Raw genomic sequence first — 21902 nt, 5'->3', positions numbered from 1 at the left:
GGGGTGCAGGATGGGTGCAGCACATGACAGGATGGGGACGCAGGATGGAGCAGCACATGTCAGAATGGGGGTGCAGGATGGGTGCAGCACATGTCACAATGGGGGCGCAGGATGGGAGCAGCACATGACAGAATGGGGTGCAGGATGGGTGCAACACATGACAGAATGGGGGAGCAAGATGGGTGCAACACATGGCAGGATGGGGGTGCAGGATGGGTGCAGCACATGACAGGATGGGGACGCAGGATGGAGCAGCACATGTCAGAATGGGGGTGCAGGATGGGAGCAGCACATGTCAGAATGGGGGTGCAGGATGGGTGCAGCACATGTCAGGATGGGGACGCAGGATGGAGCAGCTCATGACAGGATGGGGACACAGGATGGAGCAGCACATACCAGGATGGAGACCATATACCAATATAGATGCTCGCCACCCGGGCGTAGAACGGGTTCAATAGCTAGTATATTATAATGTGCACCACAGTCCTCCATATAGTATAATACACTCTCTATAGTCCTCTATATATTAAAATACACTGCTCAGTCCTCCACATAGTATAATACACTATTCATAGTCCACCATATAGCATAATACACTCCTCATAGTGCTCCATATAGTATAATGCACCGCCATAGTCATCCATGTAGTACAACTCACTTCCCATAGTATAATGCACCCTATAGTTCTTCATATAGTATAACATATTCCCCATAGTCCTCGATACAGTATAATGCAGCCCACATACAGTATAATGCAGCCACCACCCTACAGAGAATAATGCAGCCACCCCAGAGTATAATGTAACCCCCCATAGAATATAATGCAGCCTCCTCATAGTTTAATTCAGCCCCCTCATAGAGTATGATGCAATCACTCTTCATAGAATATAAATATAATACAGCCCCCCATAGAATATAATGTAGCCTTGAATAGAATACAGCCCACCTCCCCATAGAATATAATGCAGCCCCATCAAAGAGTATGATGCAATCATCCCTCATAAAATCTAATACAGCCCCCCTCCCCATAATATATAATGTAGCCCCCTATAGAATATAATGCAGCCCCTCATAGTACATAAGACAGCCCCCCCATAGAATATAATATACCACCCATAGCATATAACACATCCTCCCCCATAGAATATAATATACCCCCGCAATAGTATATACCACAGCCACATAGTATATAACACGGCCTCCCCCATAGAATATAATATACCCCCCCATAGTATATATCTAAGCCCGCATAGCATATAGCACAACCCGCATAGTATATAGCACAGCCTGCATAATATAGCACAGCCCGCGTAGTAGTATACAGCACGCGTAGTAGTATACAGCACAGCCCGTGTAGTAGTATACAGCACTGTGCACACAGTAGTAGATGCAGCACAGCCCACACAGTAGTATACAGCACAGCCCACACAGTATACAGCACAGCCCACACAGTAGTATATACAGCACAGCACACACAGTAGTATATACAGCATAGCCCACACAGTAGTATATACAGCACAGCACACACATTAGTATATACAGCACAGCCCACACAGTAGTATATACAGCACAGCCCACATAGTACTATATACAGCACAGCCCAAATAGTAGTATATACAGCACAGCCCACACAGTAGTATATACAGCACAGCCCACATAGTAGTATATACAGCACAGCCCACACAGTAGTATATACAGCACAGCACACACAGTAGTATATACAGCACAGCCCACACAGTAGTTTATACAGCACAGCCCACATAGTAGTCTATACAGCACAGCCCACATAGTAGTATATACAGCACAGCCCACCCAGTAGTATATACAGCACAGTCCACATAGTAGTATATACAGCACAGCCCACACAGCAGTATACAGAACAGCCCACACAACTGTAACTGAGGTAATGACAGACTAGCACAGCTTACATCTCACATCTCCCCCCCTCCACGATAGTAGCCCCACAATCCAGTAAAAAAAAAAACACTCCTCACCTCTCCTCTTGCCCGCGCTGCTCCCTGCTCCGGTCTCAGCAGCTGCAGTCTGCCCAGGACACAGCAGGTGCGCGATGATATGACATCATCGTGCACCCGCAGTGTCAGAGGCAGAGTGGGGAATGATGGGAGAGGGAGCATCAGCAGATGCTCTCTCCTCCATAATTGCATTAAACTGTAGGGGGTCATAGATGCCGGTATATTTGAATGCGGCGGCGGCACTGTGAGGGGTGAGTGCAGCGGCCCACTACTGGCACCGGCCCTTCTGGCATTTGCCAGAAGAGCCCGATGGCCAGTCCAGCCCTGAAGAACAGTGTTAGTGAGCATGCAGGATAGCAAAGCACTAGAGAGTGACATCTGAGGAGAATAGCAGCATTTGGGCAACCTCCCTGGCTGAGCGCAGATTCCAGTAGCCGGAAGACCAAGTTTGTGTTGGACTCTTAGAGGCACAGCAAAAACCGTATTATAAATCACCTGTCTGCCCTAATACCCAGGAGGCACAGTGGCACATAGATCATGATAGAGACCCTATAAAAAGGCTCAAGTCATACGGGTTTGTGTCCTAACCTTCATGGAGGACAGAGAGAACTGTGAGGACCTTATCAGAAGCCATAGGCAGTAAGGGACTACAACATCACCGTGCTAATAAGAAGGCTTTTAACTCCATCTGGTAAAGGGGACTCTGAATTCACGTCCAAGCCAGCTGGACCCTGCCTGTACCTGTGATCCGGTGCCCTGGACTGTGGATACCTGAAGTCTTCAGTAAACCAGGTAAATAGACTGCAAACCTGTGTCCTCGTTCTTTACTGCACCACTCACCATCCTCATCTATACACTGGGAGCTGTTGTGAATTCTGTGGCAGAGCTCCCTCCTGTGGTCACAAGTGGTACTTCGGCTGATTCTCTCTGTGAGCTTCCGTTGGTGGAGGAGAGTGGTACTGCGGCTTCTGAGTTTCCTTCCTCAGGTGATGTGGTGAAGTCGTTAGGTGCTGCTCTATTTAACTCCACCTAGTGCTTTGATCCTGGCCTCCAGTCAATGTTCTAGTATTGGACCTGTTTCCTCCTGGATCGTTCCTGTGGCTTGCTGCTCTGCATAGCTAAGTTCCGCTTTGTTATTTTGTTTGCTGCTTTTTTCTGTCCAGCTTGCTTATTTGTTTTTTTCTTGCTTGCTGGAAGCTCTGGGACACAGAGGGTGTACCTCCGTGCCGTTAGTTCGGTACGGAGGGTCTTTTTGCCCCTTTGCGTGGTTGTTTGTAGGGTTTTGTGTTGACCGCAAAGTTACCTTTCCTATCCTCGCTCTGTTTAGTAAGTCGGGCCTCACTTTGCTAAATCTATTTCATCTCTACGTCTCTCTTTTCATCTTAACTCACAGTCATTATATGTGGGGGCTGCCTTTTCCTTTGGGGTATTTCTCTGAGGCAAGGTAGGCTTATTTTCTATCTTCAGTCTAGCTAGTTTCTCAGGCTGTGCCGAGTTGCATAGGGAGCGTTAGGCGCAATCCACGGCTGCCTCTAGTGTGGTTGGAGAGGATTAGGGATTGCGGTCAACAGAGTTCCCACGTCTCAGAGCTCGTTCTATGTTTTTGGGTTATTGTCAGATCACTGTATGTGCTCTGACTTCTATGTCCATTGTGGTACTGAATTACCTCATCATAACAGTACTGGAGGCCCAAAGTACTAATGATTCTCAATAGAGGGAAAAAAGAAGTTCTGAGACCATTTTTTTTTCTCTGCACTGTGTTTTGCCTTTTTTTTCCCCTAGACATTTGGGTGGTTCAGTACACAGGTGAAGCGATAAACATTAAAGGTCTGTCTTCATGTGTGGATCAGCTCTCGGCAAGAGTACAAAAGATTCAAGACACTATTGATCAGAAATCTATGTTAGAACCAAGAATTCCCATTCCTGATTTGTTTTTTGGAGATAGAACTAAATTTCTGAGTTTCAAAAATAATTGTAAACTATTTCTGGCCTTGAAACCTCGCTCCTCTGGTGACCCAGTTCAACAAGTTTTGATCATTATTTCTTTTTTACGTGGCGACCCTCAGGACTGGGCATTTTCTCTTGCGCCAGGAGATCCTGCATTAAGTAATATCGATGCGTTTTTCCTGGCGCTCGGATTGCTGTACGATGAACCTAATTCAGTGGATCAGGCAGAGAAGAATTTGCTGGCTCTGTGTCAGGCTCAGGATGATATAGAGGTATATTGTCAGAAATTTAGAAAGTGGTCCGTACTCACTCAGTGGAATGAAGGTGCGCTCGCAGCTATTTTCAGAAAGGGTCTCTCTGAAGCCCTTAAGGATGTCATGGTGGGATTTCCTATGCCTGCTGGTCTGAATGAGTCCATGTCTTTGGCTATTCAGATCGGTCGACGCTTGCGTGAGCGTAAATCTGTGCACCATTTGGCGGCATTATCTGAGTATAAACCTGAGCCTATGCAGTGCGATAGGACTTTGACCAGAGTTGAACGGCAAGAACACAGATGTCAGAATGGGCTGTGTTTCTACTGTGGTGATTCCACTCATGCTATCTCTGATTGTCCTAAGCGCACTAAGCGGTTCGCTTGGTCTGCCACCATTGGTACGGTACAGTCAAAATTTCTTTTGTCCGTTACCTTGATCTGCTCTTTGTCATCTTATTCTGTCATGGCATTTGTGGATTCAGGCGCTGCCCTGAATTTGATGGACTTGGAGTATGCTAGGCGTTGTGGGTTTTTCTTGGAGCCCTTGCAGTGTCCTATTCCATTGAGAGGAATTGATGCAACGCCTTTGGCCAAGAATAAGCCTCAGTACTGGACCCAGCTGACCATGTGCATGGCTCCTGCACATCAGGAGGTTATTCGCTTTCTGGTGTTGCATAATCTGCATGATGTGGTCGTGTTGGGGTTGCCATGGCAACAAGTCCATAATCCAGTATTAGATTGGAAATCCATGTCTGTGTCCAGCTGGGGTTGTCAGGGGGTACATGGTGATGTCCCATTTTTGTCTATTTCGTCATCTACCCCTTCTGAGGTTCCAGAGTTCTTGTCTGATTACCGGGATGTATTTGATGAGCCCAAGTCCGATACCCTACTTCCGCATAGGGGTTGTGATTGTGCTATCGATTTGATTCCTGGTAGTAAATTCCCAAAAGGTCGACTGTTTAATTTATCTGTGCCTGAGCACGCCGCTATGCGGAGTTACGTGAAGGAGTCCTTGGAGAAGGGGCATATTCGCTCGTCATCGTCGCCATTAGCAGCAGGGTTCTTTTTTGTGGCCAAGAAGGATGGTTCGCTGAGACCTTGTATAGATTACCGCCTTCTAAATAAGATCACGGTTAAATTTCAGTACCCCTTGCCGTTGTTATCTGACTTGTTTGCTCGGATTAAGGGGGCTAGTTGGTTCACCAAGATAGATCTTCTTGGTGCGTATAATCTTGTGCGTATTAAGCGAGGCGATGAATGGAATACTGCATTTAATACGCCCGAGGGCCATTTTGAGTATCTAGTAATGCCATTCGGACTTGCCAATGCTCCATCAGTGTTTCTGTCCTTTATGCATGACATCTTCCGAGAGTACCTGGATAAATTCCTGATTGTGTACTTGGATGACATTTTGATCTTCTCGGATGATTGGGAGTCTCATGTGAAGCAGGTCAGAACGGTGTTTCAGGTTCTGCGTGCTAATTCTTTGTTTGTGAAGGGATCAAAGTGTCTCTTTGGTGTTCGGAAGGTTTCATTTTTGGGGTTCATCTTTTCCCCTTCTACTATCGAGATGGACCCTGTTAAGGTCCAAGCCATCCATGATTGGACTCAGCCGACATCTCTGAAAAGTCTGCAAAAGTTCCTGGGTTTTGCTAATTTGTATCGTCGCTTCATCTGCAATTTTTCTAGTATTGCTAAACCATTGACCGATTTGACCAAGAAGGGTGCTGATGTGGTCAATTGGTCTTCTGCTGCTGTGGAAGCTTTTCAAGAGTTGAAGCGTCATTTTTCTTCTGCCCCTGTGTTGTGTCAACCAGATGTTTCGCTTCCATTCCAGGTCGAGGTTGATGATTCTGAGATTGGAGCAGGGGCTGTTTTGTCGCAGAGAAGTTCTGATTGCTCGGTAATGAAAACATGCGCCTTCTTTTCCAGGAAGTTTTCGCCTGCTGAGCGAAATTATGATGTTGGCAATCAAGAGTTGCTGGCCATGAAGTGGACATTCGAGGAGTGGCGTCATTGGCTTGAAGGAGCTAAGCATCGCGTGGTGGTCTTGACTGATCATAAGAACTTGACTTATCTCGAGTCTGCCAAGCGGTTGAATCCTAGACAGGCTCGTTGGTCGCTGTTTTTTGCCCGTTTTGACTTTGTGATTTCGTACCTTCCGGGCTCTAAAAATGTGAAGGCGGATGCTCTGTCTAGGAGTTTTGTGCCCGACTCTCCGGGTTTATCTGAGCCGGCGGGTATTCTCAAAGAGGGAGTAATTGTGTCTACCATCTCCCCTGATTTGCGGCGGGTGCTGCAAAAATTTCACGCTAATAAACCTGATCGTTGCCCAGCGGAGAAACTGCTTGTCCCTGATAGGTGGACGAATAAAGTTATCTCTGAGGTTCATTGTTCGGTGTTGGCTGGTCATCCTGGAATCTTTGGTACCAGAGAGTTAGTGGCTAGATCCTTTTGGTGGCCATCTCTGTCGCGGGATGTGCGTTCTTTTGTGCAGTCCTGTGGGATTTGTGCTCGGGCTAAGCCCTGCTGTTCTCGTGCCAGTGGGTTGCTTTTGCCCTTGCCGGTCCCGAAGAGGCCTTGGACACATATCTCTATGGATTTTATTTCAGATCTTCCCGTCTCTCAAAAAATGTCAGTCATTTGGGTGGTTTGTGATCGCTTCTCTAAGATGGTCCATTTGGTACCCTTGTCTAAATTACCTTCCTCCTCTGATTTGGTGCCATAGTTCTTCCAGCATGTGGTTCGTTTACATGGCATTCCGGAGAATATCGTTTCTGACAGAGGTTCCCAGTTTGTTTCGAGGTTTTGGCGAGCCTTTTGTGCTAGGATGGGCATTGACTTGTCTTTTTCCTCGGCTTTCCATCCTCAGACTAATGGCCAGACCGAACGAACCAATCAGACCTTGGAAACATATCTGAGATGCTTTGTTTCTGCTGATCAGGATGACTGGGTGTCCTTTTTGCCTTTGGCTGAGTTCACCCTTAATAATCGGGCCAGCTCGGCTACCTTGGTTTCGCCGTTTTTCTGCAACTCTGGTTTCCATCCTCGTTTCTCTTCAGGGCAGGTTGAGTCTTCGGACTGTCCTGGTGTGGATACTGTGGTGGACAGGTTGCAGCAGATTTGGACTCATGTAGTGGACAATTTGACCTTGTCCCAGGAGAAGGCTCAACGTTTCGCTAATTGCAGACGCTGTGTGGGTCCCCGACTTCGTGTTGGGGATTTGGTTTGGTTATCTTCTCGTCATATTCCTATGAAGGTTTCCTCTCCTAAGTTTAAACCTCATTTCATTGGTCCGTATAGGATTTCTGAGGTTCTTAATCCTGTGTCTTTTCGTCTGACCCTTCCAGATTCTTTTTCCATTCATAACGTATTCCATAGGTCATTGTTGCGGAGATACGTGGCACCTATGGTTCCATCTGTTGATCCTCCTTCCCCGGTTTTGGTGGAGGGGGAGTTGGAGTATATTGTGGAGAAGATTTTGGATTCTCGTGTTTCAAGACGGAAACTCCAGTATCTGGTTAAGTGGAAGGGTTATGCTCAGGAAGATAATTCCTGGGTCTTTGCCTCTGATGTCCATGCTCCCGATCTTGTTCGTGCCTTTCATATGGCTCATCCTGGTCGTCCTGGGGGCTCTGGTGAGGGTTCGGTGACCCCTCCTCAAGGCAGGGGGTACTGTTGTGAATTCTGTGGCAGAGCTCCCTCCTGTGGTCACAAGTGGTACTTCGGCTGATTCTCTCTGTGAGCTTCCGTTGGTGGAGGAGAGTGGTACTGCGGCTTCTGAGTTTCCTTCCTCAGGTGATGTGGTGAAGTCGTTAGGTGCTGCTCTATTTAACTCCACCTAGTGCTTTGATCCTGGCCTCCAGTCAATGTTCTAGTATTGGACCTGTTTCCTCCTGGATCGTTCCTGTGGCCTGCTGCTCTGCATAGCTAAGTTCCGCTTTGTTATTTTGTTTGCTGCTTTTTTCTGTCCAGCTTGCTTATTTGTTTTTTTCTTGCTTGCTGGAAGCTCTGGGACACAGAGGGTGTACCTCCGTGCCGTTAGTTCGGTACGGAGGGTCTTTTTGCCCCTTTGCGTGGTTGTTTGTAGGGTTTTGTGTTGACCGCAAAGTTACCTTTCCTATCCTCGCTCTGTTTAGTAAGTCGGGCCTCACTTTGCTAAATCTATTTCATCTCTACGTCTGTCTTTTCATCTTAACTCACAGTCATTATATGTGGGGGCTGCATTTTCCTTTGGGGTATTTCTCTGAGGCAAGGTAGGCTTATTTTCTATCTTCAGGCTAGCTAGTTTCTCAGGCTGTGCCGAGTTGCATAGGGAGCGTTAGGCGCAATCCACGGCTGCCTCTAGTGTGGTTGGAGAGGATTAGGGATTGCGGTCAGCAGAGTTCCCACGTCTCAGAGCTCGTTCTATGTTTTTGGGTTATTGTCAGATCACTGTATGTGCTCTGACTTCTATGTCCATTGTGGTACTGAATTACCTCATCATAACAGGGAGCCCTGGGGATGTACTTCACCTGTGGGAAGTTATACCATCTAGCTGCCATAACATCACCCCAGAGGACTCCTTTAAGCAGCGTCAGTCCCCACTGACTGAACACCACAGGTGGCTTCACAAACACAAACTTTATTAAACTCTTAAAAGACCTTTCCCTTTATTTGGGCACCCAGGGCCACAGACCGTTTCGCAGCCACCGTGACATCCCCTTTAAATACTGGACCTGGTACCGAGTACCCCACGGCCCTGGCGGCCGACTCACATACGCCCCAAAAATGATGCACAGCAAACTTCACGTTTGCTCAGCCAGCACGATTATAGTCTATGGCCCTGTCAGCGAATACTTCCAAACCCGTTTTGCAGGGGTGAATTGGGCGTATGCCCCAAAGGGGCCACCGAGAATGTACTAAACTCTATGTGAGAGCACCCTAATAAGCACAAGACACCTAGTACTGTAGCGATCATATACTGCTGATAAAACACTGATTTTATTGAAACAACAGCACACAGCCCAGTAACTGATACATCACTTGGTCATGGTATCTGTACCGACATTATGCTGCTCTTAGATTACATAGTATCTTGTAGAATGTAAGCCCGCAAGGGCAGGGTCCTCGCCCCTCTGTATCAGTCCGTCATTGTTAGTTTGTTTACTGTATGTGATATTTGTAACTTGTATGTAACCCCTTCTCATGTACAGCACCATGGAATCAATGGTGCTATATAAATAAATAATAATAATAATAATAACAACAATCTGCCGACTGATTCAATTTCAATGAGGTAAAGACAAATTTTGGTGATCAAAAAATTGGCAAACTATTTTTTATTATAATGGGCAATGGGATCCAGAAACAGGAAAGTGATAGCACTGGCTGGTTAAAGAAAGGGCTCCTTGTTTTAATAGTTGAAATAGGTATCACCCTATAAAGTGTGATAATGTTGTACATATGTGATAAAGTGGTACAGCTACCTGCGAAATTATAAAGTGCTGTGGAATATTAATAAAAATAATCTTTTTATTCCAAAGTATGTTTTCTATCACATTGAAGAGTATTGTACAACATGAAAAGTCTTATAATAATTAAATGAATTAGACAACGCTTGTTCATATTGAAAAATGAAATGTATAATCAAAGACAAAAGCACATAGACCATACGGAAGAAAATAAGGGGCACAATAGGGATGTAGAGGAAGAAAAAAGTGATTGCCAGGGAGAATTAGGTAAAGACCATTGTAATTAGTAGGGGACTAGGTAGGATCCCAAAGGAGTCAGCTTCGTTCCTAACTACCTTATGTCTGATGTGTCGATTAAAAGAGGAAGACGGAGACGGAGAGGTCTATTTCCACTGACTTGCTACAGGACAACTTGCGGCTGATAAATGAGTAGAAGGAATTTCATGGTGTGTTTACTTATGGGAGGGAGATGAAGCAAAGTTCAAGAGGTATAGTGAAGGTCAATGGGGATTTCCCAATCAAGAACACTTAAGGTAAGGGCTTCCAGAATGATCAGATATTCACAAAAAATGTGGAAAACAGTTCCTATGGATCCATTACATCTCCAACAAGCAGACATATGGTTGGGGTACTTTTCTGAAAAAGTTGAGGGACCACTGCATAAGCAACTTCTATTAGTTCTCTCTGGAAATAAAGTAGATGGAAATCTTGGCCGCTGTTGTCTAGGTTATACTTCAGATGTTATCAAAGTCCGGCACAGAAATTCCTTCTATCTGTTCATGTATTTGTGATGGGTAAGATGTTCCAGTTCAAGTTCAATAGAACATCGTAGATGTCACGTAAGTTCCTGTGTGGAAGTACTAGGTATAGGGACCTGTGCGCCTCTGAAGAGTGGCTGCACATAATGTCTGATTTGGGAATATCATAATCCAATTTTGAATGATGAGTAAAGGAACTGTGTCCCTTCCTCCTGAGTGACCTTGTGGAAGGTGGGTATTCTAGTGGTATCCAGTTATTATTTTGTTCTGCTGTGTTTTAGGAATTAAAATAAAAAAAATACGATAAAATAGAGCCATGTCTTTGTATTCTTATTGCTATTGTTTCTATGAATCCATACAGTGTTAATGAAACACAAGTTATGATTGTCTTATACAGTATTCTCCACACTTATAACTACTTAGCACAGCAGTTTTGGAGAAGAACATGGCTGGTGGATGTAAAGTTCATGAGAGAATTATCTCTATGATCTACTGCAGACTGTCCAGCCCTGTTACATGTAATCCTTATCACAATGCATTCTTCATTTTCACCCATGGTACCTACAGAAATCTTCACTAATCTTATCAGACTTTCCAAAGAGTGTAGCATTCCAACTGATTTTCTAGCAATGTTCTTCCATGGATTCTTCAACATCCTCAAGATCTATTGAATGGTCACGTAGAAGGACTTTCTTTTGAAGTTCAGTGTAGAAGTCCACACTTTCTGACACAGAATGGATAGGTTTGTCTCTATAGAAATCCACCCCTTTGTGATTCAAAAAGCAGCTATGCTCCTTCAAGTTTTGATGAAATGCTTTTTGATTCCTCCTGAATTCCAGGACAGTTTTGGTGTAAGTGTTGAGTGTTGTAACAGCAGAAACCATACAGCAGGTGAAAGAAGCCCATGCAGTGCTAAAATACACAAAAAAGGTTTCTCTTAATTAATTTTAGGAGTATTTATTTAAATAGAAGCATTTTGAATTATTCATGGACTTACTAAAATGCCCAACCATAATCCCATGAATGTGGCCTCCAGTCCTCTGGTCCAAGGCTTACAGTGGCTTGGAAAACCTGAGTGTACATCATGTGTGCCACCATCCCAAGAAGTCCTGCAGAAAATAGAGCTTCTTATTAATTCTGAAAACCTAGATGAATCCTGAGTCTTAATTTTACTAGAGATGAGCGAACATCGTTGGTTCCCTCCTTATTCGGCAAGTTATAGGCCTTACCGAAGAAGCTGCATCGGGAACCTGGATACCTGGACCATTCCCAATAATCAGTAGTTCGGTGCCGCAGCTGCATGTGTAACTGCTGTGTGACAGTCACAACACATACATGGAGAGACTGTTGTGGGCTCTCCATGCATGTGTTGTGACAGTTAAACAGCCGCGAGACATGCAGCTGCAACGCCAATCAGCTGATCACTCAGCGTGCTCCAGGTTGCCGGTTTCCCTCTGCAGCTTATTTGGTAAGCGCTTTAGCTTGCCGAATAAGGAGGGAACCGACGATGTTCGCTCATCTCTATAGGGTGGGCCATTTATATGAATACACCTGAGTGGACCATTTATAAAGTTGGATCCAAAATGGACAACTTCAAAATGGCCGCCTTGGTCATCACCCATCTTGAAAAGTTTCCCCCCTCCCATATACTATTGTGCCACAAACAAGAAGTTGATATCACCAACCATTCCCATTTTATTTTGCTTTATCCATATAAATGGCCCACCCAGATGTATCCATATAAATGGCCCACCCTGTAGAACCGATGATATTCGCTCATCTCTAATCATTACTTATTATTATTATTATCACTATTATCATTATTCAATTGTTTCATGCTACCTGGAGCTTAAAAGCATGATCACTAATGATTCGATCTACGATTAGGATTTTGTCCTGATGAAGAGGTGGTGTAGGACCTGAAATGCGTTGACCTGTAAACCTATACAAATACAATTCTCTTGATTTTATCCCGTCAACGAGCTTTTATCAGTAGAGCATTGAACGACACCTCCATTCTGCTCTCTAATGTTTCATCTAGAGCTTACGGCCACAGCAGCCAATCACTGACTTAGCTTGATGCTGAGGTAGACAGCACAAGACACTCAGTGATTGGCTGTGGCTGTCAAGTGTTGTAGACATGACTGTATTCTCACCCATCCCTTGTAGATTGTGAGCCTTCGCGGGCAGGGTCCTCATTCCTCCTGTACCAGTTATGACTTGTATTGTTTAAGATTATTGTACTTGTTTTTATTATGTATACTGTTGTGAGTTCTGTTTTTGGGCTCCCTCTGGTGGTTACTGATGGTACTGGGTGACTTGTCTTTCCTGGGTCTCTGGGTTCCACCTGTTCCATCAGGATATGGGAGTTTCCTATTTAACCTGGCTTTGCTGGCATTTCCTCGCCGGTTATCAATGTATCCAGTGTGTCTTGTTACCTCTGCTCCCTGCTCCTAGAACCTTCTGGTCAAGCTAAGTTTGGATTTTCCTGTTTTTGTGTTTTGCTTTATTTGGTTTTTAGTCCAGCCTGCAGATATGTGATTCTTTGCTGCTGGTTGCTCTAGTGGGCTGAAATTGCTCCTCATGTACCATGAGTTGGCACATGAGTTCAAGTAATTTCAGGATGGTTTTTTGAAGGGTTTTTCGCTGACCGCGCAGTTCACTTTTGTATCCTCTGCTATCTAGCTTTAGCGGGCCTCATTTTGCTGAAACTGTTTTCATACTGCGTATGTGCTTTCCTCTCATTTCACCGTCATTATATGTGGGGGGCTGCTATTTCTGTGAGGGATTTCTCTGGAGGCAAGAGAGGTCTGTGTTTCTTCTAATAGGGGAAGTTAGATCTTCGGCTGGAGCGAGACGTCTAGGATCATCGTAGGCACGTTCCCCGGCTACTTTTATTTGTGTGTTAGGTTCAGGGTCGCGGTCAGCTCAGGTTCCATCGCCCTAGAGCTTGTTTGTATCTGTGCTTGTCCTTTAGTGATCCCCTGCCATTGGGATCATGACAGTATAACCGGCCCACAAAGTGTTAATTGTATTGGCTGAAGTAGGAGGATAAGTGGTCTGAGGAAGTTTTTTTTTTTTTTCTCTTTCCCTCAGAGTTTGCTGCCTAGCCTTATTGCAGCCTGGCTACTTCCTCCTCCTCTTAATCTTTGAATGGCTCTGATCCCAGCTGTTTATCATGGACGTCCAGAGTTTGGCTTCCAGCCTGAATAATCTTGCCGCTAAGGTTCAAAATATACAGGATTTTGTTGTACATGCTCCTATGTCTGAACCTAGAATTCCTGTCCCAGAGTTTTTTTCTGGAGATAGATCTCGTTTTCTGAATTTTAGGAACAATTGCAAGTTGTTTCTTTCTTTGAAATTTCGCTCCTCTGGAGACCCTGCTCAGCAAGTCAAGATTATTATATCTTTCCTGCGGGGTGACCCTCAGGATTGGGCATTTGCATTGGCACCAGGGGACCCTGCGTTGCTTAATGCGGATGCGTTTTTTCTGGCATTGGATTTGCTCTATGAGGAACCTAACCAAGAGATTCAGGCTGAAAAAGCTTTGTTGGCCCTCTCTCAGGGGCAAGATGAAGCAGAAATTTATTGTCAAAAATTTCGGAAGTGGTCGGTGCTTACTCAGTGGAATGAGTGCGCCCTGGCTGCAAAGTTCAGAGATGGCCTTTCTGATGCCATTAAAGATGTTATGGTGGGGTTCCCTGCGCCTACTGGTCTGAATGAGTCTATGACTATGGCTATTCAGATTGATCGGCGTTTACGGGAGCGCAAACCTGTGCATCATATGGCGGTGTCGTCTGAACCGTCACCTGAGATAATGCAATGTGATAGAATTCAGTCCAGAAGTGAACGGCAAAATTATAGGCGGAAAAAAAGGTTGTGCTTTTATTGTGGTGATTCAGCTCATGTTATATCAGCATGCTCGAAACGCACAAAAAAGGTTGATAAGTCTGTTGCCATTAGTACTTTACAGTCTAAGTTCATTCTGTCTGTGACTCTGATTTGTTCATTATCATCCATTTCCGTCGATGCCTATGTGGATTCAGGCGCTGCCCTGAGTCTTATGGATTGGTCATTTGCCAATCGCTGTGGGTTTAGTCTGGAGCCTCTGGAAGTCCCTATTCCTTTGAAGGGAATTGACTCTACACCTTTGGCTATGAATAAACCTCAGTACTGGACACAAGTGACCATGCGTATGACTCCTGTTCATCAGGAGGTGATTCGCTTCCTGGTACTGTATAATTTGCATGATGTCCTAGTGCTTGGTCTGCCATGGTTACAAACTCATAATCCAGTCCTTGACTGGAAATCAATGTCTGTGTTAAGCTGGGGTTGTCAGGGGGTTCATGATGATGCACCTCCGATTTCTATCGCTTCATCTACTCCTTCTGAGATCCCTGTGTTTTTGTCTGACTATCGGGATGTTTTTGAGGAGCCTAAGCTCAGTTCGCTTCCTCCTCACAGGGATTGCGATTGTGCTATAAATTTGATTCCAGGCAGTAAGTTTCCTAAAGGTCGTTTGTTCAATCTGTCTGTGCCAGAGCATACTGCTATGCGGGATTATGTTAAGGAGTCCTTGGAAAAGGGACATATCCGTCCATCTTTGTCCCCTTTGGGAGCAGGTTTTTTTTTCGTGGCCAAAAAAGATGGTTCCTTGAGGCCTTGTATAGATTATTGTCTTTTGAATAAGATTACCGTAAAATATCAGTATCCTTTGCCATTGTTGACTGATTTGTTTGCTCGCATTAAGGGGGCTAAATGGTTCACTAAGATTGATCTTCGGGGTGCGTATAATCTTATACGAATAAAGCAAGGTGATGAGTGAAAAACCCTTCAAAAAACCATCCTGAAATTACTTGAACTCATGTGCCAACTCATGGTACATGAGGAGCAATTTCAGCCCACTAGAGCAACCAGCAGCAAAGAATCACATATCTGCAGGCTGGACTAAAAACCAAATAAAGCAAAACACAAAAACAGGAAAATCCAAACTTAGCTTGACCAGAAGGTTCTAGGAGCAGGGAGCAGAGGTAACAAGACACACTGGATACATTGATAACCGGCGAGGAAATGCCAGCAAAGCCAGGTTAAATAGGAAACTCCCATATCCTGATGGAACAGGTGGAACCCAGAGACCCAGGAAAGACAAGTCACCCAGTACCATCAGTAACCACCAGAGGGAGCCCAAAAACAGAACTCACAACAGTATACCCCTCCTCACATGTAAAGCGCCATGGAATAAATGGCGCTATAACAATAAATAATAATAATAATAATGACATCACCACTGCAGGCCTTTAAAAAAACAATTGAGGAGCTGCAGAGAGCTAGCACTAAATGGCAGTAGCTTCAGTAAGTACAGCTGGTGAAATAAGTATTTAAGATGTCACCAATTATCTAAGGAAATATATTTCTAAAGGTGCTACTGACATAACCGAAGTCGGTAACAACCCATCCAATCCACACAGACACAGGAATCAAACCCTAGATGCCCTTGAATTAAATTATGTATAATAATGATAAAGAACACGGGGAATAATAGCACACTCTTACTGAAATTTATTGAACACTTTGTAAAAAAGCCTTTGTTGGTGGTGACTAGAGTTGAGCGAACATGCTTGAGTCCTTGCTTATTTAGCAAGCTATTTTGCTTGCCGAATAAGCTGCAGAGGGAACCCTGCTTATTGGATCACGCCGGCTGACAGTCACGACACATGCATGGAGATTATGTTTGTTGGGCTCTCCATGCATGTGTTGATCCTGTCACACAGCCACGGCACATGCAGCTGCGGAGCCGAACAGCTGATCAGCCGGCATGATCCAGGAAGCTGGGTTCCCTCTGCAGCTTATTCAGTAAGCGAAGTAGCTTGCCAAATAAGCAGGGACCCAAGCAAGTTCGCTCAACTCTAGTGGTGATAGCTTGAAGATGCCTCCTGTAAGGAGAAACTAGTCACATGCATTGCTGAGATGTGAATTTGGCCTATTCTTCCACACAAACACTTTTCAAATCCAGAAGGTCCTGTGGTCTATGAACTCTTAGCTTTAGCTCCTTCCATACATTTTCTATTGGATTCAGGTCAGGTGATTGGCTTGGCCATTCTAGCAGCTTTATTTTCTTTCTATAAAATCAAATGGGAATTTCCTTGGCTGTGTGTTTAGAATCATTGTGTTGCTGAAATATCTACCCTTGTTTCATCTTCAACATCCTAGTAGATAGCAGCAGATACTTTTAAGAATGTCTTAGTACATTTTTCTATTCATCCTTCCTTCAATCTTATGAAGTTTTCCAATGCCGTATGCTGAAAAACAGCCTCTTACCATGATATTCCCACCTCCAAACTTCACTGTTGATATGGTGATATGCAGTGTATTCTGGTCTCCAAACATGGTGTGTATTATTGTATCCAAAGAGTTTGATTTTGCTCTCATCTGACCAGACTATATTGTCCCTATATTTCCCAGCTTTATTAAATGTTGTTGAGCAAAATGTAAGCGTGATTGAACATGTCTTTTGTTCAGCAATTGAGTCTTGGTTGGTGAGCATGCGTACAGGTCATGGAGATTGAATGCATTACTTATGGTTTTCTTCAAAAGCAATTGTACCTGATGATTCCAGGTCTTTCTGTAGTTCTCCACAGGAGGTCCTTTGAAGAACTCTTTTGATAATTTTCACTCCTCTGACTGAAATCTTGTAAGGAGCACCTGGTCATAAGCAAAGTAGCTTGCTAAATAAGGCAGGGACTCAAGCAAGTTCGCTCATCTCTAGTGGTTCATGGTGGAACAATGTTCTTTCCACTTCCGGATTATGGCTCCAACAGTGCTCACTGGATTCTTCAGTAGTTTAGACATTCTTCTGTAATCAATGCAATCAGTATGCTTTGCAACAATAAGGTTGCAAAGGTCTTGAGGCAGCTCAATGGTTTTACCCATCATGAGTTGTTTCTTGTGTAGCACTTTGGTAATGAGACATCTTTTTATAGGTTATCAGTTGAACAAGTTGATATTATATTTTACTAAGTGGCAAAATTGCTTTCTAATTAGTGATAGATTTCAGCTGGTGTCATGACTTTTAGCACCTCTATTCTTCATGTGTTCAATCCTTTTTTTCCTGTGCCATTTTTCCTAAATATACATAACTTAATTTATGGACATCTATGGCTTGATTTCTTTGCCTGTGTGGATGGGATGTGTCCTTACCAACATCTGGTAAAATTCATTCTTACCCGCAACTACTTTGAATTTGACAATAAGATATATCTACAGAAGACTGGCACAGCAATGGGAAGTAAAATGGCCCCACGGTATGCAAATCATTTCATGGCCAAGCTTGAAAGCGACTTTTTGTCCTCATGTCCCATCAGGCCTCTGGCCTACTACAGCTACATTGATGATATTTTAATCATCTGGACGGAGTCTAAGCCACAGCTAAAGACATTCCATGAACAGTTTAATCAATTTCATTCTACCATCAACTTAACACTCAACTACTCCTGCGCTGAAGTTAACTTTTTGGATACCATCATTAAGCTTCAGAACAATTAAATAGAAACATCCCTGTATCAGAAGCCAACCAACATACCTTAAATGGGACAGTTTCCATCCAAAACACATAAAAAACTCTATTGTCTACAGCCAAGCCTTCAGATACAATCATATATGTTCCAACCCCATGGATAGAGATGAACACCTTGGTCACCTCAGAAAGACCTTTTATAATCAGGGCTACCATCCAAGAACAATTGAAAATCAGATCACAAGAGCAACTAGAATATCAAGGAATTACCTGCTACATTACAAATCTAAAGAATAAAATAATCGGGTACCTCTAGTAGTCACCTACAATCCAAATCTAGAGATGATAAGGGGAGATGCACGGAAATTACAACCTCTACTACAAAAAGATGCCCGCTTACAATCCATTTTTCCAGAACCCCCACTACTGTGTTTTAAGCAGCCCCCAAATCTAAGAAGCATCATTGTCAGAAGCTCGCTGTCCTCTCCTACAGCTGCAGGAACCTTTTCTTGCAACCCGGAAAAAATTAAAACCTGTCCATTTATAATGACCACGGACAAGATAAAGTTCCCCAATTGACATCAGGACTACAAGATACCAGGTACTTTCAGCTGCATCACTTCTAATGTGGTGTACCTAATTATTTGTACTAAATGTCCAACTGGGGGTCTGTATGTGGGGGAGACAGGGCAAAAGCTTAGAACAAGAATGAATTCTCATCACCACACAATAAGAGAAAAAAAGATTGGATCTACCTGTGGCAATATATTTTTGTCTCCCTGATCATAGCATTATGGACATGAAATTAATTGTATTAAAAGGTAACTTCAAATCTCAGAGAGACAGAAGAGTTTGGGAGTATAGTGCAGGAATGAATGTGTCGCATGGATTTATGTCTTTTTACAAGGAATTTGCTTCTCAGACCATGTGGGGCCATCATAACAGAACCAGACCCCAATCAGAGGACAACAAAACATTCACACTCCTTATCTATGAACTGTCCCAATATTTATGGACATAACTGTTTATCACTCACATAATGGTAGTTCTGCTTCATTTCACCTGTCTTATCTATGGCATTTATCTGTGCTGTGTTGTGCATAAATATGTGATTCTTCAGAATTTCTATTAGTCTATGCCTGATGAAGAGACCTGAGTAGATTCGAAAGCCTGCAATTTGTTACCATTTTTTTTAGTTAACCATTAAAAGGTATCAACCACTGAGGACTCTCAATTCTAAATATTTTTCAACATCTGGTAAGAATTTCATGTCAATTATACCTTTATAATTTGATTTTCTTAGAAAATTGGTGATATGTTCAATACTTATGCTTTTTTCTTTAATGCTTTGTTTATTAAACCATAAGCAGCCTTGTCTCTGCTTTTTACAAAAACCTTACAACCCCGTTAAGAAAAATTAAGGTCAAGCATCTGCCAGGACCTGTTCACCTAGTATTTCAGGAATTCAATAAAAAACATTCACATGCTGCAGAAGAAAATTCTGTGAGGCCAATTCATCAAAGCTTTTCCACCAGAAATCTGGGGTAAAAGCTGTAACATTTTTGAGTAATGGAGAGTTCGGAAAACTTTTCAAACATTTCTTGTTTTCAAAAGTCATCAAATTAATTGCACATTGCATACTTGTGGTTACGCACTTGTCTGCTCCTCACGCTGTCACCAGAGAATGCTCACAGCCTGCAGTGGACGTGATGTGAGGATTCACAAGTCTGCAGTCACACAGAGTGACTGCAGACGTGTAGCCTAAGGCTGGACAACCCCTTTAACAACGAATGCAGTTTGCATTGTGACATTTGGTGATAGTTTCCTTTTAAAGCTTATCCTCAAACCGCTGGATACATGGATCAGAAACTAGATGTGTGGCTGCTGCCAGGTATGTTTCATTCTGAAATGCCGCAGCCTAGTCAGCAGAAACATCCTTTGGAAGCCTCCGGGGGCTGTGTGTCTCAGCTGACTAGTCTATTTCAGGTCCCCGATTGGCTTCTTCCCCCTGACTTCAGGTGACTGACAGGTCTTTCTCTATTTATGTACATAGGGCGAGAGCAGAGCAGTAAAGCTGAGCTAGGAGAAGCAACCGGGGACCTGCCTCAGACTAATCATGTCTCTACTTAGAGTCCCCTGGTGGCTCTTCAAAATATGTTTACTCTGGAACACCCCAGCATTTCAGAGTAAAAATATACATCTGTAGTGGCACAAACGGCGTCTGATTCATGCTGCCGGTGGTTCAGGCAGCATGAATTTAATGACAGGTTTACAAATGATGCAAAATTGTCTCTTCGAAAGAACCTATTAAGCACATTTCACATATCACCCGAAAGAACCTATTAAGCACATTTCACATATCACCCGAAAGAACCTATTAAGCACATTTCACATATCACCTTGTGGGAAGCAGGTAAATTACCTGAAAGCACCGAGGACATTGCAGCAAATGCGTTCAGCTTCAGTCCACAGACAGGGTTTCCAGTGTAAATAATTTCCAGTAGCAGCAGCACAAAGCTAATGACCAACAATGTAATGTACGCCAGCTCTGATCCTAAAGAAAGCCATAGAATCCCTGAAACAGAGAACACAATGGTAACGGTAAAGCGAATCTAGCACTAGATTAACCCTTTAGTGACAGAGCCAATTTGGTACTTAATGACCGGGCCAATTTTTACAATTCCGACCACTGTCACTTTATGAGGTCATAACTCTGGAACGCTTTGTGGCATATTGTACTTCATGATGGTGGTAAAATGTCTTCGATATAATTTGCGTTTATGAAAAAAAAACAAATTTGGCAAACATTTTGAAAATTCTGCAATGTCACGCAAAATACTTAATAAGCAACATTTCCCACATGTCTACTTTACATCAGCACAATTTTGGAACCAAATTTTTTTTTTGTCAGGGAGTTATAAGGATTAAAATTTGACCAGCAATTTCTCATATTTACAACACCATTTTCTTTTTAGGGACCACATGTCATTTAAAGTCATTTTGAGGGGTCTATATGATAGAAAATAACCAAGTGTGACACCATTCTAAAAACTGAACCCCTCAAGGTGCTCAAAACCACATTCAAGAAGTTTATTAACCCTTCAGGTGTTTTACAGGAATTTTTGGAATCTTTAAATAAAAATTAACATTTAACTTTTTTTCACAAAAAATTTACTTCAGCTCCAATTTGTTTTATTTTACCAAGGATAACAGGAGAAAATGGACCACATACGTTGTTGTAAAATTTGTCCTGAGTACGCTGATACCCCACATGTGGGGGTAAACCACTGTTTGGGCGCATGACAGAGCTCGGAAGCGAAGGAGCGCCATTTGACTTTTCAATGCAAAATTGACTGGAATTGAGATGGGACGCCATGTTGCGTTTGGAGAGCCACTGATGTGCCTAAACATTGAAACCCCTCACAATTGACACCATTTTGGAAAGTAGACCCCCTAAGGAACTTATCTAGAGGTGTGGTGAGCACTTTGACCCACCAAGTGCTTCACATAAGTTTATAATGCAGAACCGTAAAAATAAAAAAAAATTTTCACAAAAATTATCTTTCGCCCCCAATTTTTTATTTTTCCAATGGTAAGAGAAGAAATTGGACCACAAAAGTTGTTGTACAATTTGTCCTGAGTACGCCGATACCCCATATGTGGGAGTAAACCACTGTTTGGGCGCATGGGAGAGCTCGGAAGGGAAGGAGCGCCGTTTGACTTTTCAATGCAAAATTGCCAGGAATTGAGATGGGACGCCATGTTGCGTTTGGAGAGCCACTGATGTGCCTAAACATTGAAACCCCCACAAGTGACACCATTTTGGAAAGTAGACCCACTAAGGAACGTATCTAGATGTTTGGTGAGCACTTTGACCCACCAAGGGCTTCACAGAAGTTTATAATGCAGAGCCGTAAAAATAAAACAAAAAATTTTTCCCACAAAAATAATTTTTTAGCCCCCAGTTTTGTATTTTTCCAAGGGTAACAGGAGAAATTGGACCCC

At 43.4% G+C, this 21902-nt stretch overlaps 1 protein-coding gene across 2 annotated transcripts in view; it reads right to left on the bottom strand.

Moving 5' to 3' along the window:
• Positions 1-9466: 9466 nt before the first annotated feature.
• Positions 9467-21902, bottom strand: part of GSG1 (germ cell associated 1) — an 89324-nt gene continuing 76888 nt past the window's right edge. The window contains exons 4-6 of one of the 2 annotated variants that reach the window (XM_069737058.1): positions 20320-20472; positions 11382-11493; positions 9467-11296 (exon numbers count right to left, since the gene is read on the bottom strand). In XM_069737058.1, coding sequence (XP_069593159.1) covers positions 11008-11296; positions 11382-11493; positions 20320-20472 — 554 coding nt within the window. In that variant the 3' untranslated portion in view covers positions 9467-11007. The remainder of the gene's footprint in view (positions 11297-11381; positions 11494-20319; positions 20473-21902) is intronic. The other variant, XM_069737059.1, reaches the window with a different exon arrangement.

This window comes from Ranitomeya imitator, chromosome 8, assembly GCF_032444005.1.
Source record: "Ranitomeya imitator isolate aRanImi1 chromosome 8, aRanImi1.pri, whole genome shotgun sequence".
Taxonomy (NCBI): Eukaryota; Metazoa; Chordata; class Amphibia; order Anura; family Dendrobatidae; genus Ranitomeya; species Ranitomeya imitator.
Note: the sequence above shows the minus strand (reverse complement) of the source record. Positions and strands in the feature narration are given on the sequence as shown.